This window comes from Telmatherina bonti, assembly GCF_933228915.1.
Source record: "Telmatherina bonti genome assembly, chromosome: 10".
Lineage (NCBI taxonomy): Eukaryota > Metazoa > Chordata > Actinopteri > Atheriniformes > Telmatherinidae > Telmatherina > Telmatherina bonti.
The window spans coordinates 4,224,296-4,244,472 of NC_136628.1; the positions used below are offsets into that span (position 1 = coordinate 4,224,296).

The window sequence follows — 20,177 nt, forward strand, 5'->3', positions numbered from 1 at the left end:
CTGCGCGCGCTCACCTGTCTGCGCAAGCGTGCGTCTGAACGCGCGCGGTGGCTGACGTGCGCGACAGATTTCCTGTTTCTGTGCGAACAGATTTATTAGTTATTCCAGTTTTAATGCTGTGTCAGTGGACAGTAGATTTTGTATAATTTCTGTATAATTCTAGTTATCTGCTGTTTCCAGTTATCCTCCTGACCATGTGACGAAGAGCAAATCATATCCTCATTCTGCTGTTTGCTGCAGACCAGAGTTTAGAAATGTTTTCATAGGAAATTAAGCTGATAGCTTTTGCAGATATGAAGGAAATGAACTGAATTCATTTGTTCGTGTTGATTTAAAACCAACAAACAACTGAAGACACTATCAGACTGCAAAACGTTTGTTTTAAGCAGGTTAAACATGTTTTATTGTTTTGTCCAAGAAGAATTAGTTATCATCACCTTCTTCTTTAATCATATTTTAATAAAACACATCTATCTTTTTTCAGGGTTTCTGGGAAAAGTTTGAGCCACAAACCAGGAACAAGCTGTAAAATGTTGTGTATGAAATTCATATTTTGGTCATTTTAAGAAAAGTATGTATGTTGTCACGTTTTACATAAAGTGATGATGAACTAGAAAGAAAAGTAGAAAAAGCAGAATCTGTAACTGATCTTTTCTGTGGTTGTGAAATGAAAAAGCCAAATAGACCAGAGTAATAAATAAATCCTGATAGTTTACAGAAAGAAATCTGTGACTTATGTGTGCTAAAAGAGCTTAAATGATTATTAATCTAAATTAGGACTTCCCTCCATGTTTCTGCTTCTCATCATCCCGTTCTGCTTTTTAGGCATTTCATGACGTCTCCTCGGGTAAAAATGATTCTCCATCCTCTGAAGTAGTAAACTCACACCAACCAAACCTCCAGGGAGTTTCTCTCTTCACTGCTTTCAGACGTATCGCCTGATCACAGTCCTGCAGTGCTTCGTCCAGCATTCATCCCTCACTTCTTGTACCGATCAGCACAACTCTCATTTGAACGAGCCAACATCTGGAGGTGATGCCTGACAGCTGATTCCAGCTTCATGTCTCTCATTTGGCTCATTCTGGTGTTCTCAGGTCAGTAAATCTTTTTATGTCAGAGCTTAGATACAGAGTTGGTTTGAAGAGATGAGCTGCAGAGTTTCCACCTAGAAACATCTGCTTTGTGATCATCATGGAGCAGCCGAGTTTGCTGATATTTTACCAGATTTCTGCTGGCAGTTCAGCAGCAGCTTCCACACACAGGTTCATGTTTTATCCTCAGGAAAAACTTCTCTGTAAAAATTTTACATGATGCAACATGCTGTAAATCTGCAGATGGGAAAAAGCATAAACATCACACAGTTTTCACCAATACTTTTTAAAATTAATCATCAATACCTCAGCCAGCATTAACCCTTTCAGCAGAGTTTAGTCTCCATTTCTGTCTTCAGTTCATCATCATTGATGTTTCATGTCAGAAACTTGTCTGAACCTCCGTACAGCCATGGGCTGCGAGGCGGCAGTGCTCACCACTACGCCACCGTACAGCCTGTTGTGCTGAGATAGATTACAGCTGATTCTTTTACAGCATCAGGCTTTCCATCTTCTCCGTTTGAGGTTCTGCTTCACCTGTAATCTGTCTCCAACTTGCAGCTCACCTGGCTCAATGCGTCCCACCGAAGCCCAAACGCTCCGCTCTGAACCAGCTGACCAGGACCCTGCTGAGGAACTACCATTGTGGAGTTCGCCCCGTTTACAACTGGACCAGTTCTACCACTGTCTACATAGACCTCATACTGCAGTCTGTGCTTGATGTGGTGCGTCATCTGCAAAAGTTTTCACATTCTGTTTTTTTCTCCTAGTTGAAAAGAACTGAATGAATCACATCAACAGTGACAACATTAATGAAAAACAGAAAACTTGAAGTTTTCTTTGTTTTAAATGCAATCAGCTCTTTGCTGTCAGTTTTTAAGCTTTTTGGTTTAAAGAACAACATGGAATGTTTTAGTTCATTTCATAATGACCTGGTTCATGTCTTCAACTGTACAACTATTAATGTCTTCATGGTATTTTTGTGTATCCAGGATGGAAAAACTCAGAGTATTACTACAAGTATCTGGTACAGACAGGTACGTGGTCTCTTCTCTTTTTGCCTTTAGGTTTAGAAAGGTAAACATGTAACTTTAACCAACTTCAACTACAGTAAACTTCCCCAATCTTTTATTTCATAACATCTTTAATCACTACTTACTATATCAGGTTCCTCATCTTCTTTATAGGGTATACCTTTAACTGGTTTGGACCTCCATTTTTAATTCATGGTATGACAGATTGAACAAGCTGAACACATTGTTCAGAGATTTTGTTCCATATTAAGATGAGGGATCACATAGATGCTGCATACCACCATGATAATCTCCCGTTCCACCTCATCGTGATGAGAATCTCCCGTTCCACCACATTGTGATGAGAATCCCCCGTTCCACCTCATCACCATGAGAATCTCCCGTTCCACCTCATCACCATGAGAATCTCCCGTTCCACCTCATCACCATGAGAATCTCCCGCTCCACCTCATCACCATGAGAATCTCCCGTTCCACCTCATCACCATGAGAATCTCCCGTTCCACCTCATCACCATGAGAATCTCCCGTTCCACCTCATCATTATGAGAATCTCCCGTTCCACCTCATCGTGATGAGAATCTCCCGTTCCACCACATTGTGATGAGAATCTCCCGTTCCACCTCATCACCACGAGAATCTCTTGTTCCACCTCATCATGATGAGAATCTTCCGTTCCACCTCATCACCATGAGAATCTCCCGTTCCACCTCATCATGATGAGAATCTCCCGTTCCACCTCATCACCATGAGAATCTTCCGTTCCACCTCATCATGATGAGAATCTCCCGTTCCACCTCATCACCATGAGAATCTCCCGCTCCACCTCATCATGATGAGAATCTCCCGTTCCACCTCATCACCATGAGACTCTCCCGTTCCACCTCATCACTATGAGAATCTCCCGTTCCACCTTATCATGAGGAGAATCTCCCGTTCCACCTCATCACCATGAGAATATCCCGTTCCACCACATCACTATGAGAATCTCCCGTTCCACCTTATCATGAGGAGAATATCCCGTTCCACCTTATCATGAGGAGAATCTCCCGTTCCACCTCATCACCATGAGAATCTCTTGTTCCACCTCATCATGATGAGAATCTTCCGTCCTACCTCATCACTATGAGAATCTCCCGTTCCACCTCATCACCATGAGAATCTCCCGTTCTACCTCATCACCATGAGAATCTCCCGTTCCACCTCATCACCATGAGAATCTCCCGTTCCACCTCATCACCATGAGAATCTCCCGTTCCACCTCATCACCATGAGAATCTCCCGTTCCACCTCATCACCATGAGAATCTCCCGTTCCACCTCATCACCATGAGAATCTCCCGTTCCACCTCATCACTATGAGAATCTCCCGTTCCACCTCATCACCATGAGAATCTCCCGTTCTACCTCATCACCACGAGAATCTCTTGTTCCACCTCATCATGATGAGAATCTTCCGTCCTACCTCATCACTATGAGAATCTCCCGTTCCACCTCATCACTATGAGAATCTCCCGTTCCACCTCATCACCACGAGAATCTCTTGTTCCACCTCATCATGATGAGAATCTTCCGTCCTACCTCATCACTATGAGAATCTCCCGTTCCACCTCATCACCATGAGAATCTCCCGTTCTACCTCATCACCATGAGAATCTCCCGTTCCACCTCATCACCATGAGAATCTCCCGTTCCACCTCATCACCATGAGAATCTCCCGTTCCACCTCATCACCATGAGAATCTCCTGCTCCACATCATCATGATGAGAATCTCCCGTTCCACCTCATCACCATGCGAATCTCCCGCTCCACCTCATCATGATGAGAATCTCCCGTTCCACCTCATCACATTGTGATGAGAATCTCCCGTTCCACCTCATCACCATGAGAATCTCCCGCTCCACATCATCATGATGAGAATCTCCCGTTCCACCTCATCACCATGCGAATCGCCCGATCCACCTCATCACTATGAGAATCTCCCGTTCCACCTTATCATGAGGAGAATCTCCCGTTCCACCTCATCACCATGAGAATCTCCCGTTCCACCTTATCATGAGGAGAATCTCCCGTTCCACCACATCATGATTAGAATCTCCCGTTCCACCACATCATTATGAGAATCTCCCGTTCTACCACATCATGAAGAAAATTTCCCGTTCCACCTCATCACCACGAGAATCTCTTGTTCCACCTCATCATGATGAGAATCTTCCGTCCTACCTCATCACTATGAGAATCTCCCGTTCCACCTCATCACCATGAGAATCTCCCGTTCTACCTGATCACCATGAGAATCTCCCGTTCCACCTCATCACCATGAGAATCTCCCGTTCCACCTCATCACCATGAGAATCTCCCGTTCCACCTCATCACCATGAGAATCTCCTGCTCCACATCATCATGATGAGAATCTCCCGTTCCACCTCATCACCATGAGAATCTCCCGTTCCACCTCATCATGATGAGAATCTCCTGTTCCACCTCATCACCATGAGAATCTCCCGTTCCACCTCATCACCATGAGAATCTCCCGTTCCACCTCATCACCATGAGAATCTCCCGTTCCACCTCATCACCATGAGAATCTCCTGCTCCACATCATCATGATGAGAATCTCCCGTTCCACCTCATCACCATGAGAATATCCCGTTCCACCTCATCATGATGAGAATCTCCCGTTCCACCTCATCACCATGAGAATCTCCCGTTCCACCTCATCACCATGAGAATCTCCCGCTCCACATCATCATGATGAGAATCTCCCGTTCCACCTCATCACCATGCGAATCGCCCGATCCACCTCATCACTATGAGAATCTCCCGTTCCACCTTATCATGAGGAGAATCTCCCGTTCCACCTCATCACCATGAGAATCTCCCGTTCCACCTTATCATGAGGAGAATCTCCCGTTCCACCTCATCATGATGAGAATCTCCCGTTCCACCACATCATGATTAGAATCTCCCGTTCCACCACATCATGATGAGAATCTCCCGTTCTACCTCATCATGATGAGAATCTCCCATTCCACCACATAATGATGAGAATCTCCCGTTCCACCTCATCATGATGAGAATCTCCCATTCCACCACATAATGATGAGAATCTCCCGTTCCACCTTATCATGAGGAGAATCTCCCGTTCCACGACATCATGATTAGAATCTCCCGTTCCACCACATCATTATGAGAATCTCCCGTTCTACCACATCATGAAGAAAATTTCCCGTTCTACCTCATCATGATGAGAATCTCCCGTTCTACCTCATCATGATGAGAATCTCCCGTTCCACCTCATCACCATGAGAATATCCCGTTCCACCACATCATGATGAGAATCTCCCGTTCCACCACATCATTATGAGAATCTCCCGTTCTACCAAATCATGAAGAAAATTTCCCGTTCCACCTCATCATGATGAGAATGTCCCGTTCTACCTCATCATGATGAGAATCTCCCGTTCCACCTCATCACCATGAGAATATCCCGTTCCACCACATCATGATGAGAATCTCCCGTTCCACATCATCACCATGAGAATGTCCCGTTCCACCACATCATGATGAGAATGTCCCGTTCCACCACATCATGATGAGAATCTCCCGTTCCACATCATCACCATGAGAATGTCCCGTTCCACCACATCATGATGAGAATGTCCCGTTCCACCACATCATGATGAGAATCTCCCGTTTCACATCATGACTATGAGAATCTCCCGTTCCACCTCATCACCATGAGAATATCCTGTTCCACCACATCATGATGAGAATCTCCCGTTCCACCTCGTCAACATGAGAACATTCCGTTCCAACACATCACCATGAGAATCTCCCGTTCCACCTCATCACCATGAGAATATCCCGTTCCACCTCATCACCATGAGAATCTCCCATTCCACCTCATCACCATGAGAATATCCTGTTCCACCACATCATTATGAGAATCTCCCGTTCCACCTCGTCAACATGAGAACATTCCGTTCCAACACATCACCATGAGAATCTCCCGTTCCACCTCATCACCATGAGAATATCCCGTTCCACCTCATCACCATGAGAATCTCCCGTTCCACCACATCATGATTAGAATCTCCCGTTCCACCACATCATGATGAGAATCTCCCGTTCCACCACATCATGATGAGAATATCCCGTTCCACCACATCATGATGAGAATCTCCCGTTCCACCACATCATGATGAGAATCTCCCGTTCTACCACATCATGATGAAAATTTCCCGTTCTACTTCATCATGATGAGAATCTCCCGTTCCACCACATCATGATGAGAATCTTCCGTTTCACATCATCACTATGAGAATCTCACGTTCCAACACATCACCATGAGAATGTCCCGTTCCAACACATCATGATGAGAATCTCCCGTTCCACCACATCACCATGAGAATCTCCCGTTCCACCTCATCACTATGAGAATCTCCCGTTCCACCTCATCACCATGAGAATCTCCCGTTCTACCTCATCATGATGAGAATCTCCCGTTCCACCTCATCACCATGAGAATCTCCCGTTCTACCTCATCACCATGAGAATCTCCCGTTCCACATCATCATGATGAGAATCTCCCGTTCCACCTCATCACCATGCGAATCGCCCGTTCCACCTCATCACTATGAGAATCTCCCGTTCCACCTTATCATGAGGAGAATCTCCCGTTCCACCTCATCACCATGCGAATCTCCCGCTCCACCTCATCATGATGAGAATCTCCCGTTCCACCTCATCACATTGTGATGAGAATCTCCCGTTCCACCTCATCACCATGAGAATCTCCCGCTCCACATCATCATGATGAGAATCTCCCGTTCCACCTCATCACCATGCGAATCGCCCGATCCACCTCATCACTATTAGAATCTCCCGTTCCACCTTATCATGAGGAGAATCTCCCGTTCCACCACATCATGATTAGAATCTCCCGTTCCACCACATCATTATGAGAATCTCCCGTTCTACCACATCATGAAGAAAATTTCCCGTTCCACCTCATCACCACGAGAATCTCTTGTTCCACCTCATCATGATGAGAATCTTCCGTCCTACCTCATCACTATGAGAATCTCCCGTTCCACCTCATCACCATGAGAATCTCCCGTTCTACCTGATCACCATGAGAATCTCCCGTTCCACCTCATCACCATGAGAATCTCCCGTTCCACCTCGTCACCATGAGAATCTCCCGTTCCACCTCATCACCATGAGAATCTCCTGCTCCACATCATCATGATGAGAATCTCCCGTTCCACCTCATCACCATGAGAATCTCCCGCTCCACCTCATCATGATGAGAATCTCCCGCTCCACATCATCATGATGAGAATCTCCCGTTCCACCTCATCACCATGAGAATCTCCCGTTCCACCTCATCACCATGAGAATCTCCCGCTCCACATCATCATGATGAGAATCTCCCGTTCCACCTCATCACCATGCGAATCGCCCGATCCACCTCATCACTATGAGAATCTCCCGTTCCACCTTATCATGAGGAGAATCTCCCGTTCCACCTCATCACCATGAGAATCTCCCGTTCCACCTTATCATGAGGAGAATCTCCCGTTCCACCTCATCATGATGAGAATCTCCCGTTCCACCACATCATGATTAGAATCTCCCGTTCCACCACATCATGATGAGAATCTCCCGTTCTACCTCATCATGATGAGAATCTCCCATTCCACCACATAATGATGAGAATCTCCCGTTCCACCTCATCATGATGAGAATCTCCCATTCCACCACATAATGATGAGAATCTCCCGTTCCACCTTATCATGAGGAGAATCTCCCGTTCCACGACATCATGATTAGAATCTCCCGTTCCACCACATCATTATGAGAATCTCCCGTTCTACCACATCATGAAGAAAATTTCCCGTTCTACCTCATCATGATGAGAATCTCCCGTTCTACCTCATCATGATGAGAATCTCCCGTTCCACCTCATCACCATGAGAATATCCCGTTCCACCACATCATGATGAGAATCTCCCGTTCCACCACATCATTATGAGAATCTCCCGTTCTACCAAATCATGAAGAAAATTTCCCGTTCCACCTCATCATGATGAGAATGTCCCGTTCTACCTCATCATGATGAGAATCTCCCGTTCCACCTCATCACCATGAGAATATCCCATTCCACCACATCATGATGAGAATCTCCCGTTCCACATCATCACCATGAGAATGTCCCGTTCCACCACATCATGATGAGAATGTCCCGTTCCACCACATCATGATGAGAATCTCCCGTTCCACATCATCACCATGAGAATGTCCCGTTCCACCACATCATGATGAGAATCTCCCGTTTCACATCATGACTATGAGAATCTCCCGTTCCACCTCATCACCATGAGAATATCCTGTTCCACCACATCATGATGAGAATCTCCCGTTCCACCTCGTCAACATGAGAACATTCCGTTCCAACACATCACCATGAGAATCTCCCGTTCCACCTCATCACCATGAGAATATCCCGTTCCACCTCATCACCATGAGAATCTCCCATTCCACCTCATCACCATGAGAATATCCTGTTCCACCACATCATTATGAGAATCTCCCGTTCCACCTCGTCAACATGAGAACATTCCGTTCCAACACATCACCATGAGAATCTCCCGTTCCACCTCATCACCATGAGAATATCCCGTTCCACCTCATCACCATGAGAATCTCCCGTTCCACCACATCATGATTAGAATCTCCCGTTCCACCACATCATGATGAGAATCTCCCGTTCCACCACATCATGATGAGAATCTCCCGTTCCACCACATCATGATGAGAATATCCCGTTCCACCACATCATGATGAGAATCTCCCGTTCCACCACATCATGATGAGAATCTCCCGTTCTACCACATCATGATGAAAATTTCCCGTTCTTCTTCATCATGATGAGAATCTCCCGTTCCACCACATCATGATGAGAATCTTCCGTTTCACATCATCACTATGAGAATCTCACGTTCCAACACATCACCATGAGAATGTCCCGTTCCAACACATCATGATGAGAATCTCCCGTTCCACCACATCACCATGAGAATCTCCCGTTCCACCTCATCACTATGAGAATCTCCCGTTCCACCTCATCACCATGAGAATCTCCCGTTCTACCTCATCATGATGAGAATCTCCCGTTCCACCTCATCACCATGAGAATCTCCCGTTCTACCTCATTACCATGAGAATCTCCCGTTCCACATCATCATGATGAGAATCTCCCGTTCCACCTCATCACCATGCGAATCGCCCGTTCCACCTCATCACTATGAGAATCTCCCGTTCCACCTTATCATGAGGAGAATCTCCCGTTCCACCTCATCACCATGAGAATCTCCCGTTCCACCTTATCATGAGGAGAATCTCCCGTTCCACCACATCATGATTAGAATCTCCCGTTCCACCACATCATGATGAGAATCTCCCGTTCTACCTCATAATGATGAGAATCTCCCGTTCCACCTCATCATGATGAGAATCTCCCGTTCCACATCATCACCATGACAATCTCCCGTTCCACCTTATCATGAGGAGAATCTCCCGTTCCACCACATCATGATTAGAATCTCCCGTTCCACCACATCATTATGAGAATCTCCCGTTCTACCACATCATGAAGAAAATTTCCCGTTCTACCTCATCATGATGAGAATCTCCCGTTCTACCTCATCATGATGAGAATCTCCCGTTCCACCTCATCACCATGAGAATATCCCGTTCCACCACATCATGATGAGAATCTCCCGTTCCACCTCATCACCATGAGAATATCCCGTTCCACCACATCATGATGAGAATCTCCCGTTCCACCACATCATTATGAGAATCTCCCGTTCTACCACATCATGAAGAAAATTTCCCGTTCCACCTCATCATGATGAGAATGTCCCGTTCTACCTCATCATGATGAGAATCTCCCGTTCCACCTCATCACCATGAGAATATCCCGTTCCACCACATCACCATGAGAATCTCCCGTTCCACATCATCACCATGAGAATGTCCCGTTCCACCACATCATGATGAGAATATCCCGTTCCACCATATAATTATGAGAATCTCCTGTTCCACCTCGTCAATATGAGAATCTCCCGTTCCACCACATCATGATGAGAATCTCCCGTTCAACCACATCATGATGGGAATCTCACGTTTCGCATCATCACTATGAGAATCTCCCGTTCCAACACATCACCATGAGAATCTCCCGTTCCACCTCATCACCATGAGAATCTCCCGTTCCTCCTCATCATGATGAGAATCTCCCGTTCCAACAAATCATTATGAGAATCTCCCGTTCCACCTCATCACCATGAGAATATCCGTTTCCACCTCATCACCATGAGAATATCCCGTTCCACCACATAATGATGAGAATCTCCCGTTCCACCTCATCACCATGAGAATCTCCATTTTACCTCATCATGATGAGAATCTCCCGTTCCAACACATCATGATGAGAATCTCCCGTTCCACCTCATCACCATGAGAATCTCCCGTTCCAACTTATCATGAGGAGAATCTCCCGTTCCACCTCATCACCATGAGAATATCCTGTTCCACCATATCATTATGAGAATCTCCTGTTCCACCTCGTCAACATGAGAATCTCCCGTTCCACCACATCATGATGAGAATCTTCCGTTTCATATCATCACTATGAGAATCTCACGTTCCAACACATCACCATGAGAATGTCCCGTTCCAACACATCATGATGAGAATCTCCCGTTCCACCACATCACCATGAGAATCTCCCGTTCCACCTCATCACTATGAGAATCTCCCGTTCCACCTCATCACCATGAGAATCTCCCGTTCTACCTCATCACCATGAGAATCTCCCGTTCCACATCATCATGATGAGAATCTCCCGTTCCACCTCATCACCATGCGAATCGCCCGCTCCACCTCATCACTATGAGAATCTCCCGTTCCACCTTATCATGAGGAGAATCTCCCGTTCCACCTCATCACCATGAGAATCTCCCGTTCCACCTTATCATGAGGAGAATCTCCCGTTCCACCACATCATGATTAGAATCTCCCGTTCCACCACATCATTATGAGAATCTCCCGTTCTACCACATCATGAAGAAAATTTCCCGTTCTACCTCATCATGAGGAGAATCTCCCGTTCTACCTCATCATGATGAGAATCTCCCATTCCACCACATAATGATGAGAATCTCCCGTTCCACCTCATCATGATGAGAATCTCCCGTTCCACATCATCACCATGACAATCTCCTGTTCCACCTTATCATGAGGAGAATCTCCCGTTCCACCACATCATGATTAGAATCTCCCGTTCCACCACATCATTATGAGAATCTCCCGTTCTACCACATCATGAAGAAAATTTCCCGTTCTACCTCATCATGATGAGAATCTCCCGTTCTACAGCATCATGATGAGAATCTCCCGTTCCACCTCATCACCATGAGAATATCCCGTTCCACCACATCATGATGAGAATCTCCCGTTCCACCACATCATTATGAGAATCTCCCGTTCTACCACATCATGAAGAAAATTTCCCGTTCCACCTCATCATGATGAGAATGTCCCGTTCTACCTCATCATGATGAGAATCTCCCGTTCCACCTCATCACCATGAGAATATCCCGTTCCACCACATCATGATGAGAATGTCCAGTTCCACATCATCACCATGAGAATATCCCGTTCCACCACATCATGATGAGAATCTCCCGTTCCACCTCATCACCATGAGAATGTCCCGTTCCACCACATCATGATGAGAATCTCCCGTTCAACCACATCATGATGGGAATCTCACGTTTCGCATCATCACTATGAGAATCTCCCGTTCCAACACATCACCATGAGAATCTCCCGTTCCACCTCATCACCATGAGAATCTCCCGTTCCTCCTCTTCATGATGAGAATCTCCCGTTCCAACAAATCATTATGAGAATCTCCCGTTCCACCTCATCACCATGAGAATATCCGTTTCCACCTCATCACCATGAGAATATCCCGTTCCACCACATAATGATGAGAATCTCCCGTTCCACCTCATCACCATGAGAATCTCCATTTTACCTCATCATGATGAGAATCTCCCGTTCCAACACATCATGATGAGAATCTCCCGTTCCACCTCATCACCATGAGAATCTCCCGTTCCAACTTATCATGAGGAGAATCTCCCGTTCCACTTCATCACCATGAGAATATCCCATTCCACCACATAATGATGAGAATCTCCAATTCCACCTCATCACCATGCGAATCTCCCGTTCCACCTCATCACCATGAGAATATCCTGTTCCACCATATCATTATGAGAATCTCCTGTTCCACCTCGTCAACATGAGAATCTCCCGTTCCACCACATCATGATGAGAATCTTCCGTTTCACATCATCACTATGAGAATCTCACGTTCCAACACATCACCATGAGAATGTCCCGTTCCAACACATCATGATGAGAATCTCCCGTTCCACCACATCACCATGAGAATCTCCCGTTCCACCTCATCACTATGAGAATCTCCCGTTCCACCTCATCACCATGAGAATCTCCCGTTCTACCTCATCACCATGAGAATCTCCCGTTCCACATCATCATGATGAGAATCTCCCGTTCCACCTCATCACCATGCGAATCGCCCGCTCCACCTCATCACTATGAGAATCTCCCGTTCCACCTTATCATGAGGAGAATCTCCCGTTCCACCTCATCACCATGAGAATCTCCCGTTCCACCTTATCATGAGGAGAATCTCCCGTTCCACCACATCATGATTAGAATCTCCCGTTCCACCACATCATTATGAGAATCTCCCGTTCTACCACATCATGAAGAAAATTTCCCGTTCTACCTCATCATGAGGAGAATCTCCCGTTCTACCTCATCATGATGAGAATCTCCCATTCCACCACATAATGATGAGAATCTCCCGTTCCACGTCATCATGATGAGAATCTCCCGTTCCACATCATCACCATGACAATCTCCTGTTCCACCTTATCATGAGGAGAATCTCCCGTTCCACCACATCATGATTAGAATCTCCCGTTCCACCACATCATTATGAGAATCTCCCGTTCTACCACATCATGAAGAAAATTTCCCGTTCTACCTCATCATGATGAGAATCTCCCGTTCTACCGCATCATGATGAGAATCTCCCGTTCCACCTCATCACCATGAGAATATCCCGTTCCACCACATCATGATGAGAATCTCCCGTTCCACCACATCATTATGAGAATCTCCCGTTCTACCACATCATGAAGAAAATTTCCCGTTCCACCTCATCATGATGAGAATGTCCCGTTCTACCTCATCATGATGAGAATCTCCCGTTCCACCTCATCACCATGAGAATATCCCGTTCCACCACATCATGATGAGAATGTCCAGTTCCACATCATCACCATGAGAATATCCCGTTCCACCACATCATGATGAGAATCTCCCGTTCCACCTCATCACCATGAGAATGTCCCGTTCCACCACAACATGATGAGAATATCCCGTTCCACCATATCATTATGAGAATCTCCTGTTCCACCTCGTCAACATGAGAATCTCCCGTTCCACCACATCATGATGAGAATCTCCCGTTCAACCACATCATGATGGGAATCTCACGTTTCGCATCATCACTATGAGAATCTCCCGTTCCAACACATCACCATGAGAATCTCCCGTTCCACCTCATCACCATGAGAATCTCCCGTTCCTCCTCATCATGATGAGAATCTCCCGTTCCAACAAATCATTATGAGAATCTCCCGTTCCACCTCATCACCATGAGAATATCCGTTTCCACCTCATCACCATGAGAATATCCCGTTCCACCACATAATGATGAGAATCTCCCGTTCCACCTCATCACCATGAGAATCTCCATTTTACCTCATCATGATGAGAATCTCCCGTTCCAACACATCATGATGAGAATCTCCCGTTCCACCTCATCACCATGAGAATCTCCCGTTCCAACTTATCATGAGGAGAATCTCCCGTTCCACTTCATCACCATGAGAATATCCCATTCCACCACATAATGATGAGAATCTCCAATTCCACCTCATCACCATGCGAATCTCCCGTTCCACCTCATCACCATGAGAATATCCTGTTCCACCATATCATTAGGAGAATCTCCTGTTCCACCTCGTCAACATGAGAATCTCCCGTTCCACCACATAATGATGAGAATCTCCCGTTCCACCTCATCACCATGAGAATCTCCATTTTACCTCATCATGATGAGAATCTCCCGTTCCAACACATCATGATGAGAATCTCCCGTTCCACCTCATCACCATGAGAATATCCCGTTCTACCACATCATGATGAGAATATCCCGTTCCACCTCATCACCATGAGAATATCCCGTTCCACCACATCATGATGAGAATCTCCCGTTTCACATCATCACCATGAGAATCTCCCGTTCCACCTCATCACCATGAGCATCTCCCGTTCCACTTAATCACCATGAGAATATCCCATTCCACCACATCATGATGAGAATCTCCTGTTCCACCTCATCACCATGAGAATCTCCCGTTCCACCTCATCACCATGAGAATATCCGTTTCCACCTCATCACCATGAGAATATCCCGTTCCACCACATCATGATGAGAATCTCCCGTTCCACCTCTTCACCATGAGAATCTCCCGTTCCACCTCATCACCATGAGAATATCCGTTTCCACCTCATCACCATGAGAATATCCCGTTCCACCACATAATGATGAGAATCTCCCGTTCCACCTCATCACCATGAGAATCTCCATTTTACCTCATCATGATGAGAATCTCCCGTTCCAACACATCATGATGAGAATCTCCCGTTCCACCTCATCACCATGAGAATCTCCCGTTCCACCTCATCGTGATGAGAATCTCCCGTTCCACCTCATCATGATGAGAATCTCCCATTCCACCTCATCACCATGCGAATCTCCCGTTCCACCTCATCACCATGAGAATATCCTGTTCCACCTCATCATGATGAGAATCTCCCGTTCCACCTCATCATGATGAGAATCTCCCATTCCACCTCATCACCATGAGAATCTCCCGTTCCACCTCATCAACATGAGAATATCCTGTTCCACCTCATCACCATGAGAATCTCCCTTTCCACCTCATCACCATGAGAATATCACGTTCCACCTCATCACCATGAGAATATCCCGTTCCAACAAATAATTATGAGAATCTCCCGTTCCACCTCATCACCATGAGAATATCCGTTTCCACCTCATCACCATGAGAATATCCCGTTCCACCACATAATGATGAGAATCTCCCGTTCCACCTCATCACCATGAGAATCTCCATTTTACCTCATCATGATGAGAATCTCCCGTTCCAACACATCATGATGAGAATCTCCCGTTCCACCTCATCACCATGCGAATCTCCCGTTCCACCTCATCACCATGAGAATATCCTGTTCCACCATATCATTAGGAGAATCTCCTGTTCCACCTCGTCAACATGAGAATCTCCCGTTCCACCACATCATGATGAGAATCTCCCGTTCAACCACATCATGATGGGAATCTCACGTTTCGCATCATCACTATGAGAATCTCCCGTTCCAACACATCACCATGAGAATCTCCCGTTCCACCTCATCACCATGAGAATCTCCCGTTCCTCCTCATCATGATGAGAATCTCCCGTTCCAACAAATCATTATGAGAATCTCCCGTTCCACCTCATCACCATGAGAATATCCGTTTCCACCTCATCACCATGAGAATATCCCGTTCCACCACATAATGATGAGAATCTCCCGTTCCACCTCATCACCATGAGAATCTCCATTTTACCTCATCATGATGAGAATCTCCCGTTCCAACACATCATGATGAGAATCTCCCGTTCCACCTCATCACCATGAGAATATCCCGTTCTACCACATCATGATGAGAATATCCCGTTCCACCTCATCACCATGAGAATATCCCGTTCCACCACATCATGATGAGAATCTCCCGTTTCACATCATCACCATGAGAATCTCCCGTTCCACCTCATCACCATGAGCATCTCCCGTTCCACTTAATCACCATGAGAATATCCCATTCCACCACATCATCATGAGAATCTCCCGTTCCACCTCATCACCATGAGAATCTCCCGTTCCACCTCATCACCATGAGAATATCCGTTTCCACCTCATCACCATGAGAATATCCCGTTCCACCACATAATGATGAGAATCTCCCGTTCCACCTCATCACCATGAGAATCTCCATTTTACCTCATCATGATGAGAATCTCCCGTTCCAACACATCATGATGAGAATCTCCCGTTCCACCTCATCACCATGAGAATCTCCCGTTCCACCTCATCGTGATGAGAATCTCCCGTTCCACCTCATCATGATGAGAATCTCCCATTCCACCTCATCACCATGCGAATCTCCCGTTCCACCTCATCACCATGAGAATATCCTGTTCCACCTCATCATGATGAGAATCTCCCGTTCCACCTCATCATGATGAGAATCTCCCATTCCACCTCATCACCATGAGAATCTCCCGTTCCACCTCATCAACATGAGAATATCCTGTTCCACCTCATCACCATGAGAATCTCCCTTTCCACCTCATCACCATGAGAATATCCCGTTCCACCTCATCACCATGAGAATATCCCGTTCCACCACATCATGATGAGAATCTCCCGTTTCACATCATCACCATGAGAATCTCCCGTTCCACCTCATCACCATGAGCATCTCCCGTTTCACTTAATCACCATGAGAATATCCCATTCCACCACATCATGATGAGAATCTCCAATTCCACCTCATCACCATGAGAATCTCCCGTTCCACCTCATCATGATGAAAATCTCCCGTTCCACCTCATCATGATGAGAATCTCCCATTCCACCTCATCACCATGAGAATCTCCCGTTCCACCTCATCAACATGAGAATCTCCAGTTCTACCTCATCATGATGAGAATCTCCCATTCCAAGACATCACCATGAGAATCTCCCGTTCCAAGACATCACCTTGAGAATCTCCCATTCCACCTCATCACCATGAGAATAATTTGTCCCACCTTATCATGATGAGAATCTCCCGTTCCACCTCATCATGATGAGAATCTCCCGTTCCACCACATAATGATGAGAATCTCCCGTTCTACTTCATCATGATGAGAATCTCCTGTTCCACCTCATCACCATGAGAATCTCCCGTTCCACCTCATCACCATGAGAATCTCCCGTTCTACCTCATCATGATGAGAATGTCCCTTTCCACCTCATCATGATGAGAATCTCCCGTTCCACCTCATCATGATGAGAATCTCCCATTCCACCTCATCACCATGAGAATCTCCCGTTCCACCTCATCAACATGAGAATATCCTCTTCCACCTCATCACCATGAGAATCTCCCTTTCCACCTCATCACCATGAGAATATCCCGTTCCACCTCATCACCATGAGAATCTCCCGTTCCACCTCATCACCATGAGAATCATTTGTTCCACCACATAATGATGAGAATCTCCCGTTCTACCTCATCATGATGAGAATCTCCCGTTCCACCTCATCACCATGAGAATCTCCTGTTCCACCTCATCACCATGAGAATATCCTGTTCCTCCTCATCACCATGAGAATCTCCCGTTCCACCTCATCATGATGAGAATCTCCCATTCCACCTCATCACCATGAGAATCTCCCGTTCCACCTCATCAACATGAGAATATCCTGTTCCACCTCATCACCATGAGAATCTCCCTTTCCACCTCATCACCATGAGAATATCCCGTTCCACCTCATCACCATGAGAATATCCCGTTCCACCACATCATGATGAGAATCTCCCGTTTCACATCATCACCATGAGAATCTCCCGTTCCACCTCATCACCATGAGCATCTCCCGTTCCACTTAATCACCATGAGAATATCCCATTCCACCACATCATGATGAGAATCTCCCGTTCCACCTCATCACCATGAGAATCTCCCGTTCCACCTCATCATGATGAAAATCTCCCGTTCCACCACATCATGATGAGAATCTCCCATTCCACCTCATCACCATGAGAATCTCCCGTTCCACCTCATCAACATGAGAATCTCCAGTTCTACCTCATCATGATGAGAATCTCCCATTCCAAGACATCACCATCAGAATCTCCCGTTCCAAGACATCACCTTGAGAATCTCCCATTCCACCTCATCACCATGAGAATAATTTGTCCCACCTTATCATGATGAGAATCTCCCGTTCCACCTCATCATGATGAGAATCTCCCGTTCCACCACATAATGATGAGAATCTCCCGTTCTACCTCATCATGATGAGAATCTCCTGTTCCACCTCATCACCATGAGAATCTCCCGTTCCACCTCATCACCATGAGAATCTCCCGTTCTACCTCATCATGATGAGAATGTCCCTTTCCAAGACATCACGATGAGAATCTCCCGTTCCACCTCATCATGATGAGAATCTCCCTTTCCACCTCATCACCATGAGAATCTCCCGTTCCACCTCATCATGATGAGAATCTCCCGTTCCACCACATCACCATGAGAATCTCCTTTTCCACCACATCACCATGAGAATCTCCTGTTCCACCACATCACCATGAGAATCTCCTGTTCCACCTCATCATGATGAGAATCTCCCGTTCCACTTCATCACCATGAGAATCTCCTGTTCCACCTCATCATGATGAGAATCTCCCGTTCCACTTCATCACCATGAGAATCTCCTGTTCCACCACATCACCATGAGAATCTCCTGTTCCACCTCATCATGATGAGAATCTCCCGTTCCACTTCATCACCATGAGAATCTCCTGTTCCACCTCATCACCATGAGAATCTCCCGTTCCACTTCATCACCATGAGAATCTCCCGTTCCACCACATCATGATGAGAATCTCCTGTTCCACCACATCACCATGAGAATCTCCTGTTCCACCTCATCATGATGAGAATCTCCTGTTCCACTTCGTCACCATGAGAATCTCCTGTTCCACCTCATCACCATGACAATCTCCTGTTCCACCTCATCATGATGAGAATCTCCCGGTCCACTTCATCACCATGAGAATCTCCTGTTCCACCTCATCACCATGAGAATCTCCCGTTCCTCCTCATCACCATGAGAATCTCCCGTTCCACCTCATCATGATGAGAATCTCCCATTCCACCTCATCACCATGAGAATCTCCCGTTCCACCTCATCAACATGAGAATCTCCCGTTCCACCTCATCATGATGAGAATCTCCCATTCCACCTCATCACCATGAGAATCTCCCGTTCCACCTCATCAACATGAGAATATCCTGTTCCACCTCATCACCATGAGAATCTCCCTTTCCACCTCATCACCATGAGAATATCCCGTTCCACCTCATCACCATGAGAATATCCCGTTCCACCACATCATGATGAGAATCTCCTGTTTCACATCATCACCATGAGAATCTCCCGTTCCACCTCATCACCATGAGCATCTCCCGTTCCACTTAATCACCATGAGAATATCCCATTCCACCACATCATGATGAGAATCTCCCGTTCCACCTCATCACCATGAGAATCTCCCGTTCCACCTCATCAACATGAGAATATCCTGTTCCACCTCATCACCATGAGAATCTCCCTTTCCACCTCATCACCATGAGAATATCCCGTTCCACCTCATCACCATGAGAATATCCCGTTCCACCACATCATGATGAGAATCTCCCGTTTCACATCATCACCATGAGAATCTCCCGTTCCACCTCATCACCATGAGCATCTCCCGTTCCACTTAATCACCATGAGAATATCCCATTCCACCACATCATGATGAGAATCTCCCGTTCCACCTCATCACCATGAGAATCTCCCGTTCCACCTCATCATGATGAAAATCTCCCGTTCCACCTCATCATGATGAGAATCTCCCATTCCACCTCATCACCATGAGAATCTCCCGTTCCACCTCATCAACATGAGAATCTCCAGTTCTAC

General features: G+C 46.1%; 1 protein-coding gene across 1 annotated transcript in view; it reads left to right on the forward strand.

Annotated features, from left to right (window-relative positions):
- Positions 1-1,060: 1,060 nt before the first annotated feature.
- Positions 1,061-20,177, forward strand: part of htr3b (5-hydroxytryptamine (serotonin) receptor 3B) — a gene marked incomplete at both ends in the record, with an annotated part of 42,673 nt that continues 23,556 nt past the window's right edge. The window contains 3 exons of the mRNA XM_079248170.1: positions 1,061-1,094; positions 1,653-1,816; positions 2,084-2,128. Coding sequence (XP_079104296.1) covers positions 1,061-1,094; positions 1,653-1,816; positions 2,084-2,128 — 243 coding nt within the window. The remainder of the gene's footprint in view (positions 1,095-1,652; positions 1,817-2,083; positions 2,129-20,177) is intronic.